The sequence below is a fragment of the Phocoena sinus genome, chromosome 2 (genome assembly GCF_008692025.1).
Source record: "Phocoena sinus isolate mPhoSin1 chromosome 2, mPhoSin1.pri, whole genome shotgun sequence".
Lineage (NCBI taxonomy): Eukaryota > Metazoa > Chordata > Mammalia > Artiodactyla > Phocoenidae > Phocoena > Phocoena sinus.
Genome location: NC_045764.1, coordinates 93371737 through 93397550, shown reverse-complemented (window position 1 = coordinate 93397550; position 25814 = coordinate 93371737). Strand labels below are relative to the sequence as shown.

At 46.2% G+C, this 25814-nt stretch overlaps 1 protein-coding gene across 4 annotated transcripts; it reads right to left on the bottom strand.

Annotated features, from left to right (window-relative positions):
* Positions 1–227: 227 nt before the first annotated feature.
* Positions 228–25814, bottom strand: RMDN3 (regulator of microtubule dynamics 3). Of its 4 annotated transcripts, none has more exons than XM_032623381.1 (13): positions 25670–25814; positions 25108–25289; positions 23104–23296; positions 22543–22686; positions 8481–8763; positions 7607–7709; positions 4062–4122; positions 2389–2464; positions 2149–2226; positions 1809–1907; positions 1496–1549; positions 1276–1356; positions 228–977 (listed from the first exon to the last, which is right to left on the bottom strand). In XM_032623381.1, the coding sequence occupies exons 2-13, from the start codon at positions 25280–25282 to the stop codon at positions 924–926; spliced, it is 1401 nt and encodes a 466-aa protein (XP_032479272.1). In that variant the 5' UTR covers positions 25283–25289; positions 25670–25814; the 3' UTR covers positions 228–923. The 4 variants fall into 4 exon arrangements, with proteins under 4 accessions (XP_032479272.1, XP_032479273.1, XP_032479274.1 ...); XM_032623382.1 differs by lacking the exon at positions 25670–25814 and adding an exon at positions 25520–25622; XM_032623383.1 differs by lacking the exon at positions 25670–25814 and adding an exon at positions 25460–25473.

Genomic DNA, 25814 nt, shown 5'->3' with positions numbered 1-25814 from the left:
TTGGACTAGGCCTTGTTAGGCTAAAAATAAGCTCTTCTTATGTTTTACATTTAACTAAAATTTTCTCTGGAAGTATTAGGAAGTATTATTAACCAGAGAGCTTATTCTAAACTATTTGGTACTGTTTTTCTACTTGTCTGCAATAGTCTCATAGTAGAAAACAGTTATGGAAGTGTCAAGCAAGAATAAGGAGCTATAACAAACATAGAAAGGGGATTATAATCATGTCTAGTTAAATTTGGTTTATTTCAGGTTTGTACCAAAATATATTCTGGGCAACTCCTCAGATCATTATTTTCACAGTCTCATAAGCCTTATGCACTGCAGTCGTTCCAAAAGCTGCCAGGACTCTGGAAGTCAAGTAGTCCAGCCCCTCGGCCCAGGAATACAGTTACAATCCACATGATAGGTTGAGAAGAGGCGATACCCGTGGACTCTCCGACCTTTTATCCGGGTAGGTTAGGGTGTGATTTTAGGACTATATACTTTGGTGTTGAATATTAATCAGTGAAAAAGAGAGAAGTTCTATGTTTTGTTCCTATAGCTAGCTCTCTGGAGTTTCATCCACCTCACCAGCAGTTGGAAGACAGCTTTCAGTGCTCTACCCACACTGTACCCTAGGGCAGGTGTTATACTAGTCTTGGCTTTTCAAGAATTCACTTTACGGAGAGAGTAACAGAAACCCGGGCCTCAAGTACTTCCCCAATTTCAGATTAGGTAACGGATTAGAATAAGTTAACCAGTAGACAATAAGAAGAAGTTGGGGAATGGTGGCAGGTAGCAGTCAGACCTAGGAGTCAGGACACTCCCTTAACCAGTCTTGCTCAGTTTCCTGATCTAAGCAGAATCTAAGCGAAAAAAGACTTGATTTTTTTAGACTTGATTTTTTTCCCCCTCAAGTCATGAAGGCCGTTGAAATGTGATTATTCTCCTAAAATTACTTCCAATTCTTCCAGGTCCTTCTGGAAAGCTGAATCCTAGGGAGACAAGAGAATAAGACTAGGACTCAAAATCTAAGCCAACATTTCCAAAACCATTGGTACCTGAGAATGGGCCCTTTGCTTCCTTGCTAAACTGTTATCATAGTCTTTTTCCTACTTTCCCAGAAGAGCCTGGAACCTACGAAATCTGTCTCCTCCCCTAGGGGAGATGTATACGAGACAGCACACATGCAAAAGGAGGAAATAAGACCTCAAAGGAAGATAGTCTTTCCTGAAAGGGTGACATAATGACTCAGTGAAGGATCCCTGTGTTAGTAAAGGTCTTAAGTATTACCTCTTTAGTGACATTTGGCAGCTCCAGGGCCAACTTCATCCACCGTTTAGCTTCAGGGTTTTTCCCTAGTTCTCTGTAGCACTGAGAAGAGACAACAGTGAAAACCTGGGAGAAATGCCACCAGGAGACTAGAAGGGGATGAATATGTGTGCCCTCAGGAGTTCGTAGAAATATCAACACACATACTTTCATCTATGTTGAAATAGGCAGGTGAGTTTACCTTGGAAATATATATCCTTCCTGCTTTGGAAAATCCTGGCTGTAGTTCTTCAGCCTGGAGAAGGGAGAACACATTTCAGTGAGGTGTTCCAAAGTCCAAGTCGGGCTAAAGTTTATTACAGAGTTCCAGTCCCCAACCTGGAGACTGATTCAGTGAATCTATATTTTTTTATAAGCTCTTCTGATGGTTGTGATTTTCCCATAGAACAGGCACACATAAAACTGCCCTCTACTTAAAACCCCTTCCAATAATGTCCTTAGGAAAAATAAGGTCACTCTGGCTGCTGTCCACCCTTCCCTTCCTTCCCCAATACCTTTAGGAAGCTCTGGAGGGCATCCTCCACAGTGGCACCGAGAGGGCTTTCACACAAGGCTGTCGCAGTTTTTTTTTCTAGCCAGCTTAGGTGAGAGACCTGCCACCAAGAGATCAAGGTGTGACTAAAAACTCAAGTACGTTTAGGAACACTGAATGTTCTGTACTGAAAGCAAACAGGGCCAAATAGGACTGGGTCTAATCACCACTAATGTGACCACTTAGAGGAAATAACACATAAGCCAGACCAGGCTGAGGACCCTGCTCTTCCTTGTAAAGGTGATCAGTGTCTCAGGACAGTTAGTTAGGGCCCTTATGTCAAGCCCTGAAATTTAGCTTACCTGGTAGCACCACCTGCCAAGGAGAAAGTATGCCATGGGGTTTTCTGGCTTGAGAGCAATGGCTTTGTCCACATGCTCCTGAGGGGAAAATATAAATATAAGCTAACATCAGATAGCAGAATTACTAAGGGAACAGAGGCAAGTCACAGAGGCTGCAGGAACACCTTTGCAAGGAGCTAGGATGCAGCAGGGAATCTGGACTAGACCAGCACCGGGGAAGGAGGAGAAGCCTTTCCTCACCTTGAAGCTAAAGCCACTCTGGATGCGCCTCTGGATGCCCTCATGCTCAGCCAGCTGACCACAAAGCACTGCATACCTAGGGGGAAGCAGCAGCAAGCTCAGGGACAAGGACTGAGTACCGTCCCTGCCAGTATTGGGATTCCCACCCATGGGCAATTGCACTGCGCCTGCATCCTTATCCAGAGATGAAAATATCATTTCCATCTGTACTTAATTCCTCTTTTCACAGACCTGTGGTCCCAATTCATATTCTTTAGCAGATACAGTGGTAGGCTCACAATTCTCCAAAGTACCCTAGGTACAAAAAAGGTGGGTCTTCCACATTAAAGCTCTCTTATACTTAATATTTAGGCAAGGTCTCAGTCCAAATTTCCCCTCATAATGAGTATAGTCATAGCTATCATAAACACTTAAGCAGGTATCTAAAAATCAGCATCAAAGTATAAGAGACCTGAGTACACTGCTTTTTGTCTCCTGAGCAGACATTGAAGAAGAAGGTCTCATTAGCCTTGGAAGTATACAGGTATATCACTGGGAAGCTGTTTGGGAATGGGATTCTCTAGGAATTTCTAATGTTAGCTTGGGAACCAACAGAAGCAGAGGAGGAAGAAAAGGCCTCTGATTTCAGCCCTCTCCTCTACATCCTCCCTCCCAGGAGAACAAAGGCAGCCAGCTTCCTATCTTCTGCCTTCAGAAACAAAGGCAGAAGATATTACCCCCATCCCCTCTGCATCCTTTCTAGAAGCACAGTTGACAAATGAGTGTCTAAAGGCCCAAGTTGCTTTTTTGTGTACTCACTAAATATCTGGGGGTATTTGTATCGGATACTTCCAGAGGCTCATTTCCAGTTTAGTCCAAACAGCTGTTCCCCAGGAAAAGCTAAGAAAGTATGAGGTCAATTTCCATCCTTGGGACCCCAGGAGCCCCAAGAGAGCCCACAGGGAAACAGCACCTGTGACACCCAAGAAACAATGACCTGGCCTCTGAGAAGAGGCGCTGCAGAGACAAAGTTTCAGCAACAGATAGAGAAACAGCCTCTCCCAGCTCACAGTCTGAGGGCAGGGTTATGGGAAGTAGGGAGGTGGAAAAGGAACATTTTCACTAAAACTGAGGCGCTGGAACCACGCCCCCAGGACACAGGTTGCCCCTGACCCACATGGGTTGGCAGAACTTTGCCTCACGTCAGACCACAGACAGGGCTGATGGTTTTGTAATATTAGTGACTGCTGAACTTCCTGGGGGTGAGCTCACATCTACTTTTCCTCACGCGAGCCAAGCGAAGAAGCCAAAGTCCACCACCAGCCAGGGATTGCAAGCTAGGGGAATGAAGAGCTTGTGTGGGAGAGGGGAACTGCCACCGTCCCAGCCTCTCTGAGGAGCCAAGAACCCACAAGTTCTGTAGCCAGGGGTGACTACCAAAGCTACTCGTTTCTCCAAGCTTCACCAGAAAGAAAAACTATTCCCCCTTGCCTCATCCCCAAGGCACTTCCCAAAGCAAACTCCCCTGGGTCCCTAGCTTGGGGAAGGATGGGACATATGAAAATAAAGGCCAGAGCTCCCTCTCCTGGTGCCTCTGGCAAATGCCTCTTTGGCCACAGGGCAGAGAAACAAAAGGGCTCTCCTCCACTCTAACCCATGCTGGCTCTTCCTGGGAGCCTGCGGGGTGTTATTACCACTGGTGACACTCAGCATTCTCATTCCCCTTCTCCAGAGCGGCCTCCGCTGCTTCTTTTCCTGTAAGACAGAGGTGATCCAGAGTTGACAAGGCACCCTTCCACAGGAAAGGCTGTGGGAAAAATGACTGCTTTTGCTCTCACCAACCCCTACCCGAACGGGACTTGTAAATACTTATGCACTTGAGCAGAATGAAGAGCTGCAAATAGCTTTTCAGGGATGACTTCTGCTTCACCTTGTTCTCCCTATCCATCATCAGCTGCCCCAGCTCCCTTATTTTTATAATACCTACCTGATATGCTTGAAGCATTTCAAATATAAAAGGACTCAAAAGCAATCAGAAACTGTCCCCAATAGACCGTTACCCTGGAGAGTTTTTGATTTGGGGTCTGGATAGGCTTCACGGTGTCCATGAATCCCACTGAAGTTGTATATAATTTTAGGTATATGTGCATTTTATTGAGGAGAGGGTCCACAGCTTTGATCAAATTCTTAAGAGGGGGACTTCCCTGGTAGCGCAGTTGTTAAGAATCCGCTTGCCAATGCAGGGGACACGAGTTCGAGCCCTGGTCGGGGAACTAAGATCCCACATGCCTCGCAGCAACTAAGCCCATGTGCCACAACTACTGAAGCCTGCGCACCTAGAGCCCGTGCACCACAACAAAGAGTAGCCCCCGCTCGCCGCAACTAGAGAAAGCCTGTGTGCAGCAATGAAGACCCAGTGCAGCCAAACAAATAAACATTAAAAACAAATTCTCAAAAGGATCCATGATCTAGGAACATTAATCATGGCCCTAGGCCAGAACTCCTCACCAGAGCCAAATGGACTGGGATCTGACCAAAGATGAGTTTCATGTAGTTCTTCCCCAAGTTTTCCAGGCACCCAAACTAACAAATCAAGGCCTAAACACATGTAGGCTCTTGACAAGGGTCCCCTAGAATGTCAAGGAGCTGGAGCCCTTCAGATGAGGACCATCACGCCTACACATGGGAAAAGAGAACACTGCAAAATGGGAAATCTGATTAGAACAGAGAGGGCTTCCATAAAAAAAAATGAAATAATGCCACCTGTAGCAACATGAATAGACCTAGAGATTATCATACTAAATGAAGAGAAAGACAAATATAATATCACATATGTGGAATGTAAAAAAAAGGATACAAATAGGGACTTCCCTGGTGGCACAGTGGTTGGGAATCCACCTGCCAATTCAAGGGACACGGGTTCGAACCCTGGTCCGGGAAGATCCCACATGCCGCAGAGCAGCTGAGCCCACGCACCACAACTACTGAGCCCGTGTGACACAACTACTGGAGCCCACACACCTAGAGCCTGTGCTCCGTAACAAGAGAAGCTGCCGCAATGAGAAGCCCCTGCACCGCAATGAAGAGTGGCCCCCACTCGCCGCAACTAGAGAAAGCCCACACACAGCAACAAAGACCCAATGCAGCCAATAAATAAATGAATTAAAAAAATTTTTAGAAAAGGTACAAATAAACTTACTTACAAGACTCATAGAAAACAAACTGGTTACCAAAGGGGAAAGAAGGGGGGAGGGATAAATTTGGAATTTGAGACTAACAGATAGAGACTACTACATATTAAGTAAACAAGGACCTACTGTATAGTACAGGGAACTATATTCAGTATCTTGTAATAAACTATAATGGAAAAGAAACTGAAAAAGTATATATATGTATAACTGAATCACTTTGCTGTACATCTGAAACATTGTAAGTCAACTATACTTTAATAAAATTTAAAATTAGTAAAATTTTTTAAATGGTGAGGGCTTGGAAGGGAAGACAGAGAACAAAAGTAATGGGTTGAGGTGATAGGCTGGCTATTCTGAAATGTTTCCTCATGTTTAAGTGATAGTAATCATGGTATAATTTTGTATATGCAACAAATACATTTAAAGAGAGCAGATGAGAACCCTACATTCCCCTATCCAAGCAGAAGAACCATACGGCTCCACCACTGAGGGACATTTTCTCTTAGGGGACTTCTCCGCCCCCTTCAAAGCACTATCTCACTAGGGAAATAATGGTGAAGAATGAGGCAAACCAGTTCCCGCTGCCTCCTGGTGGTCCAGCTTCTAGAGAAAGAACAAAATGAAGAACTTAAGGTCCAGCAAGGTTGGTCCTAAAAAGCTAGAATCCCAGAGCAGAGTCTTCAAAGATACTGCATAGTCCTCTGACCTCCAGGAGGAACAGATTTGTCCAAGGTGCTATACTCAGGAAGCCAGACCAGACCAGTGCGGGCTTCGCTGCTAGCTCTAATCACTGCCCCACCTCCACCTGTAGGGTTCATGTTGGCTGTTAGTACACAGAGATGATCAAAAGGGAAAGGAAAGGTGGTTGTTGCTACCAAAAGTGCAAAAAACAGCCCCAAAGGCTGATCAGAATCCTCACCTGAAATTTAAGAGGGGAAGCAGAAACTGTTTTGAAAAGAAGCAAGCTGTGTCCCCTGCATCAGTAGGAGGACTCTCAACCACTGTGCCACCAGGGAAGCCCCTCCAGGGACTTTTTTGAAGATCTATATCAAACATTCAACTCAATTGACCTTTCTATATTGGCAGAATTCTATAACTGTTTAGAATAATGATCTTGAGGTACTGTCACTCTACATTATCAAAGATTCAGTGTTTGCAGGACTGTACTTATAAAAGTGGGAAAGCAGTTAACTTTGGATAACTGAACCACAAGATCTGGAAGTCCACTGATGGTGCCTGACTCAAAGGATGTGTAGGTAGGCAGGACATATCACCTTCCCCATAAAACCAGTCTCTATTTTTAAAGTCCCAGGGTTCTCAATGACCTCATGACAGAGAAGGACAGGCCTTGAACCTGGCACAAGTCAGATGTACCCTACACCCCCAGGTACAGATTTTGACAACAGAGTTGCTAAGTAGACCCCAGGGACTTCTAACCTAGCAGTATTCTCCCAAACTGCTCCTTCTGGGCACTCACCAAACATACTCCACTCATTCTTAAACACCTGCCCCACAGGCTCCATAACTGAAACCAGATTCCTAAGCAACAGCAAAAAAAACCCTCAGATTAAGAAACGTTGTGCCTTTTGTAGTTGAGGAATGAGAACACAGAACTGTGCTAATATGATACAACTACAATTGGCCTTGGACAACGTGGGGGTTCGGGGCACCGGCCTTCTGCCCAGTCAGAAATCCACATGTAGTTTATAGCTGGGTCCAACCAACCATGGATTGTGGATTGAAAAAAAATCCACATATAAGTGGACGTGTGCTGCTCAAACCGCTGTTGTTCAAGGTTCAACTGTACTCCTAAAGTCGTGTATACCCGTGTGACTCAAGCACCATGCCATGCAGAGAAGCAGAGGTTGCTCTCTGTCTCCAGGAGGAAGCAGGGGTCTCTGGGAGCCAGTCTGTCCCAAAGAGTAGTAGAGCCCCAGCTGTACCGACAGCGTGTGTCTTGGTGGTTCCCCTGGGCCCCAAGCTGATGGGCTGGCTCCACCCTCAGAGTCAGTCAGTGGCCTTCCCACCAGGAACCTGTCAGCACTTACCACTTAGGGCATAGGACCTCTTCTCACCTGCCTCCTCAGCAAGCTCACACATGTCACTGTAGGCCCGGGCCAGGCGCCAGAGAAAGTCCTGCTGGCTTCCATGCTGCAAACCAAACAGAGGGATAAGGCCCCCTTCTCTCAGCTGCAGAGAACTGGGGCTCGACCTTCTCCCCACACCCTACCTTTGAGTGTGTTATGCACACTGACATCAGGCCACCCCACGTGACCTCTCACCTGCAGTTAGCTGATGACATTATCCCTAGTCAACAGATTGCACAACCCACAGAGTGAGGGCATTCTGGCCTTTTAATACTGTGAGGAAGAAAGGTCAATTCCAACATGTAATGAGGCACAACAACAGAGAAGTCTTGCTAACAATGAAAAATTTGTGAAAATGCCCAAGAAAAAGGAAATTCTAACTTTGGAGGCATTTATAGCCAGGTGAGCATAAATTCTGGCAGTGAACCTGAGAAGGGAATTGTGGTTGAGTGACCTAGTGACCTAACACTTGTCACTTGTGATGAAAGCTTTAAATGGGGTAGGCAGCTGTGGCTCTGCCTCAAGGGAAATAAAAGAGGGAAAAACATTCTAGTTCTTTCCACATTTCTCCTTAAGGTGAGAGGAGGAGCTCTTCTGCAGTAGCTCTACAGGAGGCAGCCGACTGCCCTGGGTCTGGCAGAGAAAGCAGCTCTGGGGCAGGCAGCACACAGGGCCGGTGCTCAGCCTCCCAGGAAGAGGATGTACAACCCTGGGTGCAGATGCAGACCTAGCCACCTCACCCTCACTTCCCTTCCCACGTCACCTCGCAGGGTCAGTGACACATTCGCGGGGGGTTAGTGGGGGATGGAGGACAGACAGGCAGTTGGAGCCTCACCGCCAGCTTGTTGTTGAGCAGCAGCTGCAAGCCCTCCCGCTTGCCCTGCTCACTGCCCTGGCGCAGCTCGTCTGCCTGCTGCAGGAGGGCCAGCACATCTTCTGGGCCAGGGGAGCCACCAGCCTCCAGGGCTTCAGGTGCCGGGCCTGAAGCCACCTCCAGGTCCAGAGAATCCTTTCTCCCCATCTTCACGGTCTCACAGCTCACTTCATCTTCCCCGTCGTCATCACTCTCCCTTTCAGAGTCCCGCTCATAGTCAGACTCAGCGTTGGCTGTTGTGTAACTGTGGCAGAGAAATGTAAGTGACAAGGTCAAGGGAGGGATTCCTTAGCCTCAGATCCCTGGGGTCTTGCTTCCACCCACAAAGAGGCACTCTCCACGGCACTGTTGTCCAAAGCACCAACTAAGAAGCATTCCCCTCCACTCAGGGGCAGGAATTAGTCCTTGAGAGAAAGCTTCCTATGGGAAGTATGGGCTGGGGCCCTGTGACAGTCAGAGGCCAGTATGAGAATCCCCTGCTTAGCTACCACCAAGTCTGCCAGAAAACAGACAAAAAGAGAAAGCCTAGAAAGGTATGTACCAAAATGGCAGGAGATCTCACAGGGTCAAGGAATTAATTTTCCCCCCTATACTTCAGTATTAGATATGACTGCTTTACTGAGCATGTATTCTTCTTATAAATAAAGAAATAAAAGTTTAAGATAAAACCTTAAGATGGTGGAACGAGGGGAAGATGGCGGAAGAGTAAGACGTGGAGATCACCTTCCTCCCCACAGATACACCAGAAATATATCTACACGTGGAACAACTCCTACAGAACACCTACTGAACGCTGGCAGCAGACCTCCCAAAAGGCAAGAAACTCCCCACCTACCTGGGTAGGGCAAAAGAAAAAACAGAGACAAAAGAATAGGGACGGGACCTGCACCAGTGGGAGGGAGCTGTGAAGGAGGAAAGGTTTCCACACACTAGAAGCCCCTTCAAGGGCGGAGACTGCAGGTGGCTGGGGGGGTGGGGGGGGAAGCTCCGGAACCACGGAGGACAGCGCAGCAACAGGGGTGCGGAGGTCAAAGTGGAGAGATTCCCACACAGAGGATCGGTGCCGACCACACTCACCAGCCCGAGAGGTTTGTCTGCTCACCCGCCAGGGCGGGCGGGGCTGCGAGCTGAGGCTTGGGCTTTGGTCGGAGCGCAGGGAGAGGACTGGGGTTGGCGGCGTAAACACAGCCTGCAGGGGTTAGTGCACCACGGCTAGCTGGGAGGGAGTCCAGGAAAAGGTCTGAAGCTGCCGAAGAGGCAAGAGACTTTTTCTTCACTCTTTGTTTCCTGGTGCACAAGGAGAGGGGATTAAGAGCGCTGCTTAAAGGAGCTCCAGAGACGGGCGCGAGCCGCAGCTAAAGGCGCAGACCCCAGAGACGGGCAGGAGACACTAAGCCTGCTGCTGCCACCGCCAAGAAGCCTGTGTGTGAGCACAGGTCACTATACACAGCCCCCTTCTGGGAGCCTGTGCAGCCCGCCACTGCCAGGGTCCCAGGATCCAGGGACAACTTCCCCGGGAGAACGCACGGTGCGCCTCAGGCTGGTACAACGTCACGCCGGCCTCTGCCGCCGCAGGACACTGGTCCACAAGAGACCTTCCAGCTCCAACTAATATCAAACGGCGAAAATCTCCCAGAGATCTCCATCTTAACACCAGCACCCAACTTCACTCAACGACCAGCAAGCTACAGTGCTGGACACCCTATGCCAAACAACTAGCAAAACAGGAACACACCACCACCCATTAGCAGAGAGGATGTCTAAAATATTAAGTCCACAGACACCCCAAAACACACCACCAGACGTGGACCTGCCCACCAGACAGACAAGATCCAGCCTCATCCATCAGAACACAAGCACTAGTCCCCTCCACCAGGAAGCCTGCACAACCCACTGAACCAACCTTAGCCACTGGGGACAGACACCAAAACCAATGGGAACTACGAACCTGCAGCCTGCAAAAAGGAGACCCCAAACACAGTAAGATAAGCAAAATGAGAAGACAGAAAAACACACAGCAGATGAAGGAGCAAGATAAAAACCCACCAGACCTAACAAATGAAGAGGAAATAGGCAGTCTACTTGAAAAAGAATTCAGAATAATGATAGTAAAGATGATCCAAAATCTTGGAAATAGAATAGACAAAATGCAAGAAACATTTAACAAGGACCTAGAAGAACTAAAGATGAAACAAGCAACGATGAACAATGCAATAAATGAAATTAAAAGTACTCTAGATGGGATCAATAGCAGAATAACTGAGGCAGAAGAACAGATAAGTGACCTGGAAGATAAAATAGTGGAAATAACTACTGCAGAGCAGAATAAAGAAAAAAGAATGAAAAGAACTGAGGACAGTCTCAGAGACCTCTGGGACAACATTAAACGCACCAACATTCGAATTATAGGGGTTCCAGAAGAAGAAGAGAAAAAGAAAGGGACTGAAAAATATTAGAAGAGATTATAGTTGAAAACTTCCCTAACATGGGAAAGGAAATAGTTAATCAAGTCCAGGAAGCACAGAGAGTCTCATACAGGATAAATCCAAGGAGAAATACACCAAGACACATATTAATCAAACTGTCAAAAATTAAATACAAAGAAAGCATATTAAAAGCAGCAAGGGAAAAACAACAAATAACACATAAGGGAATCTCCATAAGGTTAACAGCTGATCTTTCAGCAGAAACTCTGCAAGCCAGAAGGGAGTGGCAGGACATATTTAAAGTGATGAAGGAGAAAAACCTGCAACCAAGATTACTCTACCCAGTAAGGATCTCATTCAGATTTGATGGAGAAATTAAAACCTTTACAGACAAGCAAAAGCTGAGAGAGTTCAGCAACACCAAACCAGCTTTACAACAAATGCTAAAGGAACTTCTCTAGGCAAGAAAGACAAGAGAAGGAAAAGACCTACAATAACGAACCCAAAACAATTTAGAAAATGGGAATAGGAACATACATATCGATAATTACCTTAAATGTAAATGGACTAAATGCTCCCACGAAAAGACACAGATTGGCTGAATGGATACAAGAACAAGACCCATATATATGCTGTCTACAAGAGACCCACTTCAGACCTAGAGACACATACAGACTGAAAGTAAGGGGATGGAAAAAGATATTCCATGCAAATGGAAACCAAAAGAAATTGGAGAATTGCTACTGGAGTAGCAATTCTCATATCAGACAAAACAGACTTCAAAATAAAGACTATTACAAGAGACAAAGAAGGACACTACATAATGATCAAGGGATCGATCCAAGAAGAAGATATAACAATTGTAAATATTTATGCACCCAACATAGGAGCACCTCAATATATAAGGCAAATACTAACAGCCATAAGAGAGGAAATCGACAGTAACACATTCATAGTAGGGGACTTTAACACTCCACTTTCACCAATGGACAGATCATCCAAAATGAAAATAAATAAGGAAACACAAGCTTTAAATGATACATTAAACAAGATGGACTTAACTGATATTTATAGGACACTCCATCCAAAAACAACAGAATACATATTTTTCTCAAGTGCTCATGGAACATTCTCCAGGATAGATCATATCTTGGGTCACAAATCAAGTCTTGGTAAATTTAAGAAAACTGAATTTGTATCAAGTATCTTTTCTGACCACAACGCTATGAGACTAGATATCAATTACAGGAAGATCTGTAAAAAATACAAACACATGGAGGCTAAACAATACACTACTTAGTAACAAAGTGATCACTGAAGAAATCAAAGAGGAAATCAAAAAATACCTAGAAACAAATGACAATGGAGACACGACGACCCAAAACCTATGGGATGCAGCAAAAGCAGTTCTAAGAGGGAAGTTTATAGCAATACAAGCCCACCTTAAGAAACAGGAAACACCTCGAATAAAAAAGCTAACCTTGCACCTAAAGCAATTAGAGAAAGAAGAACAAAAAAACCCCAAAGTTAGAAGAAGGAAAGAAATCATAAAAATCAGATCAGAAATAAATGAAAAAGAAATGAAGGAAACGATAGCAAAGATCAGTAAAACTAAAAGCTCGTTCTTTGAGAGGATAAACAAAATTGATAAACCATTAGCCAGACTCATCAAGAAAAAAAGGGAGAAGACTCAAATCAATAGAATTAGAAATGAAAAAGAAGTAACAACTGACACTGCAGAAATACAAAAGATCATGCCCATAAAATGGTCAACCTATGCCAATAAAATGGACAACCTGGAAGAAATGGACAAATTCTTAGAAATGCACAACCTGCCAAGACTGAATCAGGAAGAAACAGAAAATATGAACAGACCAATCACAAGCACTGAAATTGAAACTGCGATTAAAAATCTTCCAACAAACAAAAGCCCAGGACCAGATGGCTTCACAGGCAAATTCTATCAAACATTTAGAGAAGAGCTAACACCTATCCTTCTCAAACTCTTCCAAAATATAGCAGAGGGAAGAACACTCCCAAATTCATTCTATGAGGCCACCATCACCTTGATACCAAAACCAGACAAGGATGTCACAAAGAAAGAAAACTACAGGCCAATATCCCTGATGAACATAGATGCAAAAATCCTCAACAAAATACTAGCAAACAGAATCCAACAGCACATTAAACGGATCATACACCATGATCAAGTAGGGTTTATTCCAGGAATGCAAGGATTCTTCAATATATGCAAATCAATCAATGTGATAAACCATAATAACAAATTGAAGGAGAAAAACCATATGATCATCTCAATAGATGCAGAGAAAGCTTTTGACAAAATTCAACACCCATTTATGATAAAAACCCTGCAGAAAGTAGGCATAGTGGGAACTTTCCTCAACATAATAAAGGCCACATATGACAAACCCACAGCCAACATCATCCTCAATGGTGAAAAACTGAAAGCATTTCCACTAAGATCAGGAACAAGACAAGGTGGCCCACTCTCACCAGTCTTATTCAACATAGTTTTGGAAGTTTTAGCCACAGCAATCAGAGAAGAAAAGGAAATAAAAGGAATCCAAATCGGAAAAGAAGAAGTAAAGCTGTCACTGTTTGCAGATGACATGATACTATACATAGAGAATCCTAAAGATGCTACCAGAAAACTACCAGAGCTAATCAATGAATTTGGTAAAGTAGCAGGATACAAAATTAATGCACAGAAATCTCTGGCATTCCTATATACTAATGATGAAAAATCTGAAAGTGAAATCAAGAAAACACTCCCATTTACCATTGCAACAAAAAGAATAAAATATCTAGGAATAAACCTACCTAAGGATACAAAAGACCTGTATGCAGAAAATTATAAGACACTGATGAAAGAAATTAAAGATGATACAAATAGATGGAGAGATATACCATGTTCTTGGATGGGAAGAATCAACATTGTGAAAATGACTCTACTACCCAAAGCAATCTACAGATTCAATGCAATCCCTATCAAACTACCACTGGCATTTTTCACAGAACTAGAACAAAACATTTCGCAATTTGTATGGAAACACAAAAGACCCCGAATAGCCAACGCAATCTTGAGAACGAAAAAAGGAGCTGGAGGAATCAGGCTCCCTGACTTCAGACTATACTACAAAGCAACAGTAATCAAGACAGTATGGTACTGGCACAAAAACAGAAAGATAGATCAGTGGAACAGGATAGAAAGCCCAGAGATAAACCCACGCACATATGGACACCTTATCTTTGATAAAGGAGGCAGGAATGTACAGTGGAGAAAGGACAGCCTCTTCAATAAATGGTGCTGGGAAAACTGGACAGGTACATGTAAAAGTATGAGATTAGATCACTCCCTAACACCATACACAAAAATAAGCTCAAAATGGATTAAAGACCTAAATGTAAGGCCAGAAACTATCAAACTCTTAGAGGAAAACATAGGAAGAACACTCTATGACATAAATCACAGCAAGATCCTTTCTGACCCACCTCCTAGAGTAATGGAAATAAAAACAAAAATAAACAAATGGGACCTAATGAAACTTCAAAGCTTTTGCACAGCAAAGGAAACCATAATCAAGACCAAAAGACAACCCTCAGAATGGGAGAAAACATTTGCAAATGAAGCAACTGACAAAGGATTAATCTCCAAAATTTACAAGCAGCTCATGCAGCTCAATAACAAAAAAACAAACAACCCCATCCAAAAATGGGCGGAAGACCTAAATAGACATTTCTCCAAAGAAGATATACAGAATGCCAACAAGCACATGAAAGAATGCTCAACATCATTAATCATTAGAGAAATGCAAATCAAAACTACAATGAGATATCATCTCACACCAGTCAGAATGGCCATCATCAAAAAATCTAGAAACAATAAATGCTGGAGAGGGTGTGGAGAAAAGGGGACACTCTTGCACTGCTGGTGGGAATGTGAATTGGTTCAGCCACTATGGAGAACAGTATGGAGGTTCCTTAAAAAACTACAAATAGAATTACCATATGACCCAGCAATCCCACTACTGGGCATATACCCTGAGAAAACCAAAATTCAAAAAGAGTCATGTACCAAAATGTTCATTGCAGCTCTATTTACAATAGCCCGGAGATGGAAAGAACCTAAGCGCCCATCATCGGACAAATGGATAAAGAAGATGTGGCACATATACACAATGGAATATTACTCAGCCTTAAAAAGAAATGAAATTGAGTTATTTGTAATGAGATGGATAGACCTAGAGTCTGTCATACAGAGTGAAGTAAGTCAGAAAGACAAAGACAAATACCGTATGCTAACACATATATATGGAATTTAAGGGAAAAAAATGTCATGAAGAACCTAGGGATAAGACAGGAATAGAGGCGCAGACCTACTGGAGAACGGACTTGAGGATATGGGGAGGGGGAAGGGTGAGTTTTGACAGGGCGAGAGAGAGTCATGGATATATACACACTAACAAACGTAGTAAGGTAGATAGCTAGGGGGAAGCAGCCGCAAGGCACAGGGATATTAGCTCGGGGCTTTGGGACAGCCTGGAGGGGTGGGAGGGGGAGAGTGGGAGGGAGGGAGACGCAAGAGGGAAGACACATGGGAGCACATGTATATGTATAGCTGATTCACTGTTATAAATCAGAAGCTAACACACTATTGTAAAGCAATTATACCCCAATAAAGATGTTAAAAAAAAAAAAAAAAAAAACAAATGGGACCTAATGAAACTTCAAAGCTTTTGCACAGCAAAGGAAACCATAAACAAGACCAAAAGACAACTCTCAGGATGGGAGAAAATATTGCACATGAAGCAACTGACAAAGGATTAATTTCCAAAATTTACAAGCAGCTCATGCAGCTCAATAACAAAAAAACAAACAACCCAATCCAAAAATGGGCAGAAGACCTAAATAGACATTTCTCCAAAGAAGATATACAGACTGCCAACAAACACATGAAAGAATGCTCAACATCATTAATCATTAGAGAAATGCAAATCAAAACTACAATGAGATATCATCTCACACCAGTCATAATGGCCATCATCAAAAAATCTAGAAACAATAAATGCTGGAGAGGGTGTGGAGAAAAGGGGACACTCTTGCACCGCTGGTGGGAATGTGAATTGGTACAGCCACTATGGAGAACAGTATGGAGGGTCTTTAAAAAACTACAAATAGAACTACCATATGACCCAGCAATCCCATTACTGGGCATATACCCTGAGAAAACCGTAATTCAAAAAGAGTCATGTACCAAAATGTTCACTACAGCTCTATTACAATAGCCCGGAGATGGAAACAACCTAAGTGCCCATCTTCGGATGAATGGATAAAGAAGATGTGGCACATATATACAATGGAATATTACTCAGCCATAAAAAGAAATGAAATTGAGCTATTTGTAATGAGGTGGATAGACCTAGAGTCTGTCATACAGAGTGAAGTAAGTCAAAAAGAGAAAGACAAATACCGTATGCTAACACATATATATGGAATTTAAGAGAAAAAAAATGTCATGAAGAACCTAGGGGTAAGACAGGAATAAAGCCACAGACCTACTAGAGAACGGACTTCAGGATATAGGGAGGGGGAAGGGTGAGCTGTGACAAAGCGAGAGAGAGAAATGACATATATACACTACCAAACGTAAGGTAGATAGCTAGTGGGAAGCAGCCGCATAGCACAGGGAGATCAGTTCAGTGCCTTGTGACTACCTGGAGGGGTGGGAGGGAGGGAGACGCAAGAGGGAAGAGATATGGGAACATATGTATAACTGATTCACTTTGTTATAAAGCAGAAACTAACACACCATTGTAAAGCAATTATACCCCAATAAAGATGTTAAAAAAAAAAACAACCTTAAGATGTAGCTGATCTCCTGAGCTAGATGGCTCACCAGGCTAAGGGTCTGTCAATCATTTTTGCTTTATCAGCCAAATGCACCTGCCAGAACCAACATGGGTGGGTGCCAGTCTCTGCGGCCATGGGCGGCCACAGATACCCACATTTTCTTTCTCAATTCAGTGTATACCTCTGTCCCAAGTCAGCAACCAAACCTAAACCACAACAGGAGTAGCCCTTGAAAACCCTGGGAAGTTGCCAGGGCTGGGGAGGGGCCCTTTTGCAGCTGGAAGCAGGAAAGTAGAAAGATGTGAACAATCCCTTGGGAAGGTGTCTATGGGGCCACTATGAGCCAGATGTCTCCTAGGGAGCCCAACCCTGATGCAGCCACTGAAGAGGAAGCCAAGTTTCTCTTGGATCTTGGCCTCCACCAGCAGCTGATTATGGTGTGTTCCCTAATTGCCAAATGAATCAGACAAAAACTGAGTAGAGCAGAAGATAAGGCTTCCAGGGGTCACAACCAGATACCAAAGAGCCCTCCAGACTGAGTGAAGGAGAAGCAAATTCCATCAAAGCCAGAAGGTTCCAAGGCACAAGGAAGATCTTTGAGTCACTTAAGGATAAGCCTTTCTCTGTCCTGAAATGAAAGGGGTAGGACCCCTATGACTGGACCTGAAGGAGAGACATGTACGAATAAAGTCAATACAAGACAGCCTAAGGTCAGGGGCTGAATGCTGTGGGCCGAAGTGCTGTCTTCCTCATCCAGAAAGCCAGAGATGATGAGGGGGCCGGCTCCAGAAGGCAGCAGGTGAGAAACCAGACTTGATGCCCAATCCACGCATGCTGTTTCTTTTTTGTGTGTGTGTGGTACGCGGGCCTCTCACTGTTGTGGCCTCTCCCATTGCGGAGCACAGGCTCCGGACGCGCAGGCTCAGCGGCCATGGCTCACGGGCCCAGCCGCTCCGCGGCATGTGGGATCCTCCCGGACCGGGCACGAACCCGTGTCCCCTGCATCGGCAGGCGGACTCAACCACTGCGCCACCAGGGAAGCCCCATGCTGTTTCTTTATAGAGGAGCTTTCAGACTCATTTAACAAACTGGCTCCAGTTACATCTATTACAGGAACTTTTGAGGTACTTGTAGGTAACCTGTAACCTTCCTAACCTTGCTTTTTAAGAGGTTATCCAAGTATCTCTCCCCTCTAGCAATTTGCAGTAAAAACTTTAGAAATTAAAGGGACAAGGAAAAGTGGTATCAGATTTCACAACCAACCTGGGTGATGATGAGCAAGACCACAGAGACAGCCTAGAGAAACTCGCTACCAATTCCTAGGCTTAGACAATAACCTGCCCCAAACGAGAAAGTCAAATCAGCCAAATCAGCATCTACCAGTGCCCCTACTCAGCCCAGCCAGGCCCAAAGGTAAAATGAGTAAATGGATTTTTTGGGGGGTGCGAGCTTGAGTCTCATCATCTCCCAGTGCAAAAAGGAGACCCCGTTCCCTGTTCAGCTGAAGGCTACCTTGGCAGATCAGGAATCTCCCGGGGGGGGACCCCTGCTCTCATCCCTGCTGGAGCACAGGCATCAGCATAGTCTCTTCAGGGAGCTAGGCTAAGAGGAAGGTCCTGCAATGCTGTGATCCTGCTGGGTCCTAATGGCCAGGAAGCTCACTTGGACAAGGAAAAGGAGAGGTCAGGAGGGGCCTTGCTGCCACCCAGAGTGAGAGCTGGTAGAGCCCTGTGAGACAGGGAAGCTCTAGCGAGGCCGGCGTGGTGAGGAGACCTTTTATTGCACCTCAGCCCCACTTCAAGGAGCTCTGCCTCACTAATCTGCAACCCTGCTGCCTTACATGCAGCAGGCTGGCAAACACTTGTTGAGTGAATACAGACACCGGCCACCTGGACTTCCATGGGCTTCCAGCCCCATCTCTTCCAAAAGATAGTTTTCACGTGCCAGAGCTCAAGGGCTGCTGTCTCGACATTCACAGCATTCTCTCACATTTCTTGGACCACCAACCCAGCCTCTGGAGAAATCCACCAGAGAAAAAGGGGTGGCCCTTTTGTTTAACATGCCCGGCAGCTTTTGAGATGAGTCAAAGCCTGCAGAGACCTTTGAAAAGGCCCTTTGGACCTGTGCACTCAGGAGGACACACGGTTCCCACAGCAGGGCGAGGACCCAAGGCTCCCTTGAAGCAAGGAGGCCACCTCTACTCCTTGAGGAGAGCCCCCAGGTCAGTGATCAAGAACTCGGTTATAGACGCACCCCCTCCTGGCAATTACTTTTCTTTCTTTCAACTCCTAAGCCCCATTAGAGGTGCTGAGCTGAGGCATTCAAAGACAACCAGGCCTGGGCCCTGACCCTGAGAGACTCTCAGTGGTGGGGGAAGATAAGACCTAGCAGAACGAGGTGATAAAGGCCCAAGAAGGAGTGGCAATGAGGTTGCAGGCAGTTGCTCTTGGCTGGGATGCCTGGGAAGGCTTGCCAGAGGAGCTGTAGGGCAAGTTACGTTTTGACAGGGAGGGAACTAAAGCTGTGTTTGGAACAATGCTCTGAGGACAAGCTCACGGACCCACCCAGTGATTCTGACTCTACCACATTCAGTTGATCCTCTGGGAGCTCAAAGTTGCTATTTATTTGGAAGAAAGAGGGAACACAGCTTTCAGTGGAGTAGAGTAGCCCATCAAATCATCTTATTCTTTCATCCCTCAAAAAAGCTCTCCTTCCCCAGGGCCCACATGTTTAAAGTCATTCCAGACCAGTCATTACAGAATTCTGGTCTCCTCCCAGAATTCCCCCTGGACCATAACCATGGCAAAATGAATGATTCACCGTGGCCACTGCCCCAGATAGCAGCCAGCTAAACCAGAGTCTTGAACCATGCACGACCATCAGCTTCCACATGCCTTAGGGTCGATCATGGGGCTGAGCCTGCTAGAGCTGTAATTAAGAAAGACACCCTTCCTCTCACACCACTACAGGTGGCTGGCAGCCCAGTCCTGCCCTTTATGGCCTTGGGAGCCCCAGTGAGCATCCCAAGCTGTGAAGCACCTGCACGCTTCCCTGGTTAATCACTCTGGCTCTCACTGCCCCCAGAAGTTTGTACAATTACTAAAGATCATCACTAAGGGGTTTGAGTTCTAGTATCCTGGTCTTGGGCAGAGCTGTGACCTCTCCTTCTGTTCTACAGTTATAAAGTTCAAATGGCAAGTGATCGGCTTCCTTGGGTTGCATAGAGATGCTCCTTAAGTCTCAGGGCCCACTATCAACTATTTTGTCCTTTCTTTTCAATCCAGACGTGTCCATTTTTATTTTTTTTTAATTAACTAATATATTTATTTATGGCTGTGTTGGGTCTTAGTTGATGCACGGGGGCTTTTCCTAGTTGCGGCGAGCGGGGGCTACTCTTCGTTGTGATGCGCAGGTTTTCACTGTGGTGGCTTCTCTTATTGTGGAGCATGGGCTCTAGGCACACGGGCTTCAGTAGTTGTGGCACACAGGCTCGGTAGTTGTGGCTTGCGGGCTCTAGAGTGCAGGCTCAGTAGCTGTGGCACACAGGCTTAGTTGCTCCACGGCATGTGGGATCTTCTTGGACCAGGGCTCAAACCCATATCCCCTATGTTGGCAGGCAGATTCTTAACCACTGCACCACCAGGGAAGTTCCCAGATGTGTCAAATTTTAATTTCATTTTTGCCCCCTCTAACACAGCCCTCTGGAAGCATGTTTCAGCCCAGAGGTACTAGGTAAATTGAATAGAAAAGGGCTACTTCTTTGAGCCCTTGAGAATACAGATAATAGGGATCAGACAACCCAGGCAACAGCAGTCATGAATGGAGGACCAAAGCTTTTTACCAAGACCTCACTTATTTCAAGAGGCACCTGAGCAATAGTTAAATTCAGCACAGATGCCCAATGGCAGTGACGTAGAAAAAGAGAGAAATACTACTCTTAATTTTCTTAGAAAACCAGATAAGGAGGCAGGAGAATATAATGGTTCAAACAAGAAAACAAGGCTGAAACTTCTGAAGAAGATGTACTGAACAGACCGTACTGCTCTGGAGAGGTCTTCCCTGGGCAGTGAGCCGTGGCAGCTTTTTTTTTTTTTAATTAATTTATTTATTTTTGGCTGCATTGGGTCTTCGTTGCTGTGTGTGGGCTTTCTCTAGTTGCGGCGAGCAGGGGCTACTCTTTGTTGCGGTGCACAGGCTTCTCATTACAGTGGCTTCTCTCGCTGTGGAGCATGGGCTCTAGGTACGCGGGCTTCAGTAGTTATGGCTCACAGGCTCTAGAGCGCAGTCTCAGTAGTTGTGGCGCACGGGCTTAGTTGCTCCGTGGCATGTGGGATCTTCCCAGAACAGGGATTGAACCTGTGTCCCCTGCATTGGCAGGCGGATTCTTAACCACTGTGCCACCAGGGAAGCCCCTGAGGCAGCTCTTAATCAATGGGAAGACCTGCCCGGGACTGCAGGCGACATGTCTTCTTGTGAAGGCCCTTCTGTGCCCTGACGACCAAGCCATGCCTCAGAAGGCAGATAAGCCTGGCTGAGCCTGTGCTTAGGAGCTGTATAACCCTGGGAAAGCATGCATCAAACCTCGCTAAGCCTCAAGTCTCTGTCTGAGAAACAGGGCAAAGAACATCACCTACTTCACAGGAACCTTGTGAGGATTAAATGAGGAAATACCTCTGAAGTGCATTGTACAGTGTCTGTTACAGAGGAAGGATAAACAGTAGTTAATACTATAAAGTGTTTTCAGCTGAAGAGGGACAGGCTGCGAAGATCATCCTGAATGGCTGGTTTTAGTTTTTAGTTTCTGTGTGCATGTTTTTAGCTAAACCAGTCATTCTGACCTGACAGAAGGCTTGACTGTTCACTTCGCCAGGCTCTTCCTTGAGGAGGAAGAAAGGTCATCAGAGGCCACCAAGGAGAGACCAGCCTCTAGACCTCACATAGGCCACCTGGATGACTGGACCTCACAGCAGAGAAGGGCAGATGCTGCCACCTACAGTATCGGGCACCCCAACAAAGATATTCATTCAGACTCCGTCCTTGGGACCAAAGTTTCAAAATGGCATTAGTGGTTTAAAATCAAAAAGCCCTTTGCCTGCCCAAGTTTGGGGGTTGTCCACCAGACTCCTGCCTGCGGCCCTGTCTCACACACAGTAAGGCCTATGGTCAGACCTGCTGGGCCACCAATTACTCAGGTGAGTCACCGCCCACCTGTGAAGATGGCCAAGATGCATGAGCAGGCCTCTCCCATGGGAAGAGAACTTCCTGAGGGAGGGAGAATGCTTAGTGCTTACAGAGCTCTGTAGACCTGGCCCAGCCACTCAGTGAAGGAAACAGTCTTAAGACAAAGCTTACAAAGTCCTTGTGGTAACACAGGGAAACGCCCAACCAATGTTACAGGAAAACGAAAGTAAAAGATATAATAACTACATAAAAAACAAACCTACTCGGAGGAAAATAACAGATGCAAGCACTAACCACTGTTAACATTTCAACTTGTCTGGATGACATAAGGTGGATGGTTTTTCTTTTTTAGGTACGAAGTGGTGTTTTTGTTTTTGGTGGATGGTTTTTCTTATTTCAACTGTTCTGTATTTCATTTATTTATACCCTTACCTTGTTCCAAAAATTATTTACAGCAGCTTGGTGTGAATTTTCCATTATAAACATTACTTTTACAAAACGTAACCTGGCTGAAGCTACAGCTGTCTCCAGGAGAGAAGACTCACCCGCCTTCGCTCTCAGCATCTGTGAACGTGGCTCCCGAGGTGGCCGTGAAGTAGACAGAGCTGGAGCCGGTGGAGTCACTCCTCTCCCGGGCAAATGTGAACCTTCGCCGCCGGGCCACTTTCTGGTTCTCTTCCAGGTGGGATCTGAAAAGCAGGCTCGTTTCTAGAAGGTGCCATTGGGCCCTATCCAGCCTGCCTTTCCCCTCACCATGAGGGAGCCTCTTACTACTGCTGCTCATTAAAGAGCTAAAAGCAGAGAAAATCCTGGGTCTCTACCCTCAGGAGAGCAAGCAGGGCAGCTCACTGGCCCCAGCCTGCACGGCAGACCAGGTTAGTCAGAACAAAGCATTTCAGCTGCTACAACAGGCCATGAGGGCCCAAAAGCAGCAAGAACTTGTGCAAGGCAAGGAATCAAGCACATGGCTTCCCTGCCAATTAGGTGAGAAGCTATAAAACTGGCTTCGTCCTGAGACGGGCGGACAGCAAAGGCTGAAAAGCTGTAGGGACAGGGAAAAGCTGGGGAGCGGGGGACAAGGCAGAAAAGGAGGCTGCATTACTTACCGGACCTCGCCCACAATCTGCCCAGCAAGCCCCTGCAGGCTGCGCCTCAGCTCCTCCACCTCCCCACGCAGCGCCAGCAGGCTGGTCAGTACAAACTCCAGACGGCCCAGCACCTCCTCCTGCCCTTCTCGTGGAAGGCTCGGAAGCACCGCAGCATCACCAGCCTCACCTGGAGCTGCCCGCAACGGCCTCACTGCAGGAAGGAGGACAGGAGACATTGATGCCCATGGGAGAGAGTGAGGAAACGATCTCGCACCCAGAATTCAGAAACACTTGTTTCTCACTGGAGTTCAATTTACAAAGATCTTTGAGGCTCAGAGAGCATATGTTCACGAGTCCCAGGTAATGATCCAGAAAAAAATCAAGGTCCCAACCTCCAAACAAGAGCCCTCTGTTCCAAAAATCTTCCACACCAGGGCCCTTCAGCAGTACTGCATACCATGGCAGATCATGTAAAATGCTCACAAGAGTGTGGTATCCAGAAGGAAGGACAGCTGTCCTGCTAGAGTTAAAGAAAACCCTTTATCTGACTATATTTCATGCCCAAATCCCAGGCAGTCAATAGTAACCCACAGCAAAATTAAAATGGAGCTCACTCAAACTCTGATCTTTCATTTTACAAAGAATGGCAAAGAAAACTCTGAGCTCCTCTCAAGAGCTTCATTTAGTATCATCAGAGAGGGGCAAGGAGAAAAGGAGCAGTTACTGAGAGAAAAGGTACACTGGGAAAAGCCCACCCAAACCCCATTGGAAAAACACCATTGCCGAGCCCTGAATTGAGCTCTAGGTAAATGCTAACAGTAAGTGCTAGAAAACTGACAGCTACCTAAGGCAAGTGGACTGGAAAATGTAAAAACAGAGAAGAAACCAGTAAGGCAGGACCCACAGTCCAAGCAAGCATAAAGCTGTTAAAGGAAATCTAGTAACAATCTAGGCCAGATTACAATACACACCCAACAGTGTTCCAGTAGGTAAAGCAAGAAAGATCCCTGGGAATGTGGCCACTTTCTCCCAACCTCAGCAGAAGAAACACTAGAGCTAAGAAATTACAAACAAACAAAATACAAGGAAAAGAAAGGAAGGACAAGCACATTTGCAACACTAGGTTACTACCTAGTGCTATAAAATGCTGACAAATGATTGCAATCTAAGGTGACAACTCTTTGAAGACTTCAAAAACGAACTTTTCCAAACCATCTGGCATTTGGTAATCAGAGGCAACACTTGTTCCCAATTAACACAGGGCGAGATGATTTGAATGCTCCTCTATCACACACACCTGGGAGTGGTTTGAACCAGCCCTAGATGCTTTGCTCCAATTAGTTAAGGAAAGTTTTTACAAAACCGAAAGCACTACCCATTTCAGCGTGGCTGGCTCCCAGCCATATTCAGCTTCAATTGCAGTAAGTGCACTCCCAGCCCCATGCTGTGGAAAGTCCACAGGAACAGGTGACCAGGCCACTCAGGAGAGCAAGCAGCACAGCTGCCACTTACTTGCTCTGTGACAGCCTCGGGAAAGTTACACAATCTTTTTCAATATCGACTTATAAGAAGGATTTTTAAAACTTGGCCTAGATAGTCTCCAAGGTGCCTGCAAAATTTAACACCTAATTTAATACATAAGCCTCAAAAATTTTTAATTCCTACAAGACTAGTTTTTCCTTTTACCTTCTTTTGGACTTTTCCTCTACTTATTAAACAGCTCACCCACACTAATCAAGTGCCTTTAATATATATATAGCACTCCTGTGGCCAGAACTAAACGTGAAAGCTAAGCCTTTTCGCAGTATACTTTCCTGCGATTACAGGAGAAAGACGACAGAAGAGGAAGACTGCTTTTCCTTTTCAATAAACTTTCCCCAAACGTGAAACTCTCGGGCCTCGCACCCACCCTCCTATTCCTTCCTCCGTTGTCCTGTCCCACAGATTCTGCTAAAGGCAGCCCCGACCCCAGGCCCACCCCTCAGCAGTCACTGAGGCCGGCCTCAAGAGACCGTCTCCTACCCTGGCGTCCAGGCTCTGAAGTCTGCATGTAGTCCAGGGAGCTGGGCTGGCTCTGGCTCTGGCCCCGTTTCCACCGCTGGCTGTAAAGGGCACATAGGAATCCAAGGCCCGCGGCGGTGCCCAGCAACAGTCCTAGCCCGGCGCGGGTGCCACCCAAGGCCCCCAGACTAGACATGCTGCACCTGCAGCCCGCGTGAGCCACCGAGAGCAAGCGGGAGAAGGAGGAGGAGAGATTCATGAGCGTGGTCCACCCACCTCCAAGGTTGAACCCCTGGAGATAATCTTGCCCACACCCTGGACACCCACCACCCTCACCCTAGTCCCGACCCTAAGGTTTCTGCTAGCCCCGGACCTGGCTACCGCGCGGTTCAGCCGGCCCGGACGCAGCCTCCCCTCCAACACGCCCCCTAACCCTGATTCCGGAGTCAGGTTGCTGGGCCTCCAAACTCCTCCCCCAGCCTCACGACACTGCAGACCACAAACCCGCCGCCCTGGCTGCAAACCCCTGGCCTCCCCGCCGCGCCATTTGAAGGCCCCCTGGCCTGTCAGGAGCTCAACTCACACTCCTACTCCGCCGCTCACTACTGCGGCAGCAGCCGCCGCTTCGCGCTGTCAATGACCGTGACGTCATCAAACGGTGCCGACCGTCAGCCCTGCGCGCCTATAGAAAGGCGGGGTGAGAAGGTCACCGAGGCTCCGCCTCCGGC

Bases quoted from the DNA above. Each gene is read 5' to 3' on its own strand.
- RMDN3 (XM_032623381.1), bottom strand. From the start codon at position 25,282: ATGTCTAGTCTGGGGGCCTTGGGTGGCACCCGCGCCGGGCTAGGACTG. The intron at 1,357-1,495 runs GTAAACTCACCT...GTCTCTTCTCAG, and splicing joins GAAGGATATATATTTCCAAG to TGCTACAGAGAACTAGGGAA. The intron at 978-1,275 runs GTAATACTTAAG...TTGTCTCCCTAG, and splicing joins TGCCAAATGTCACTAAAGAG to GATTCAGCTTTCCAGAAGGA.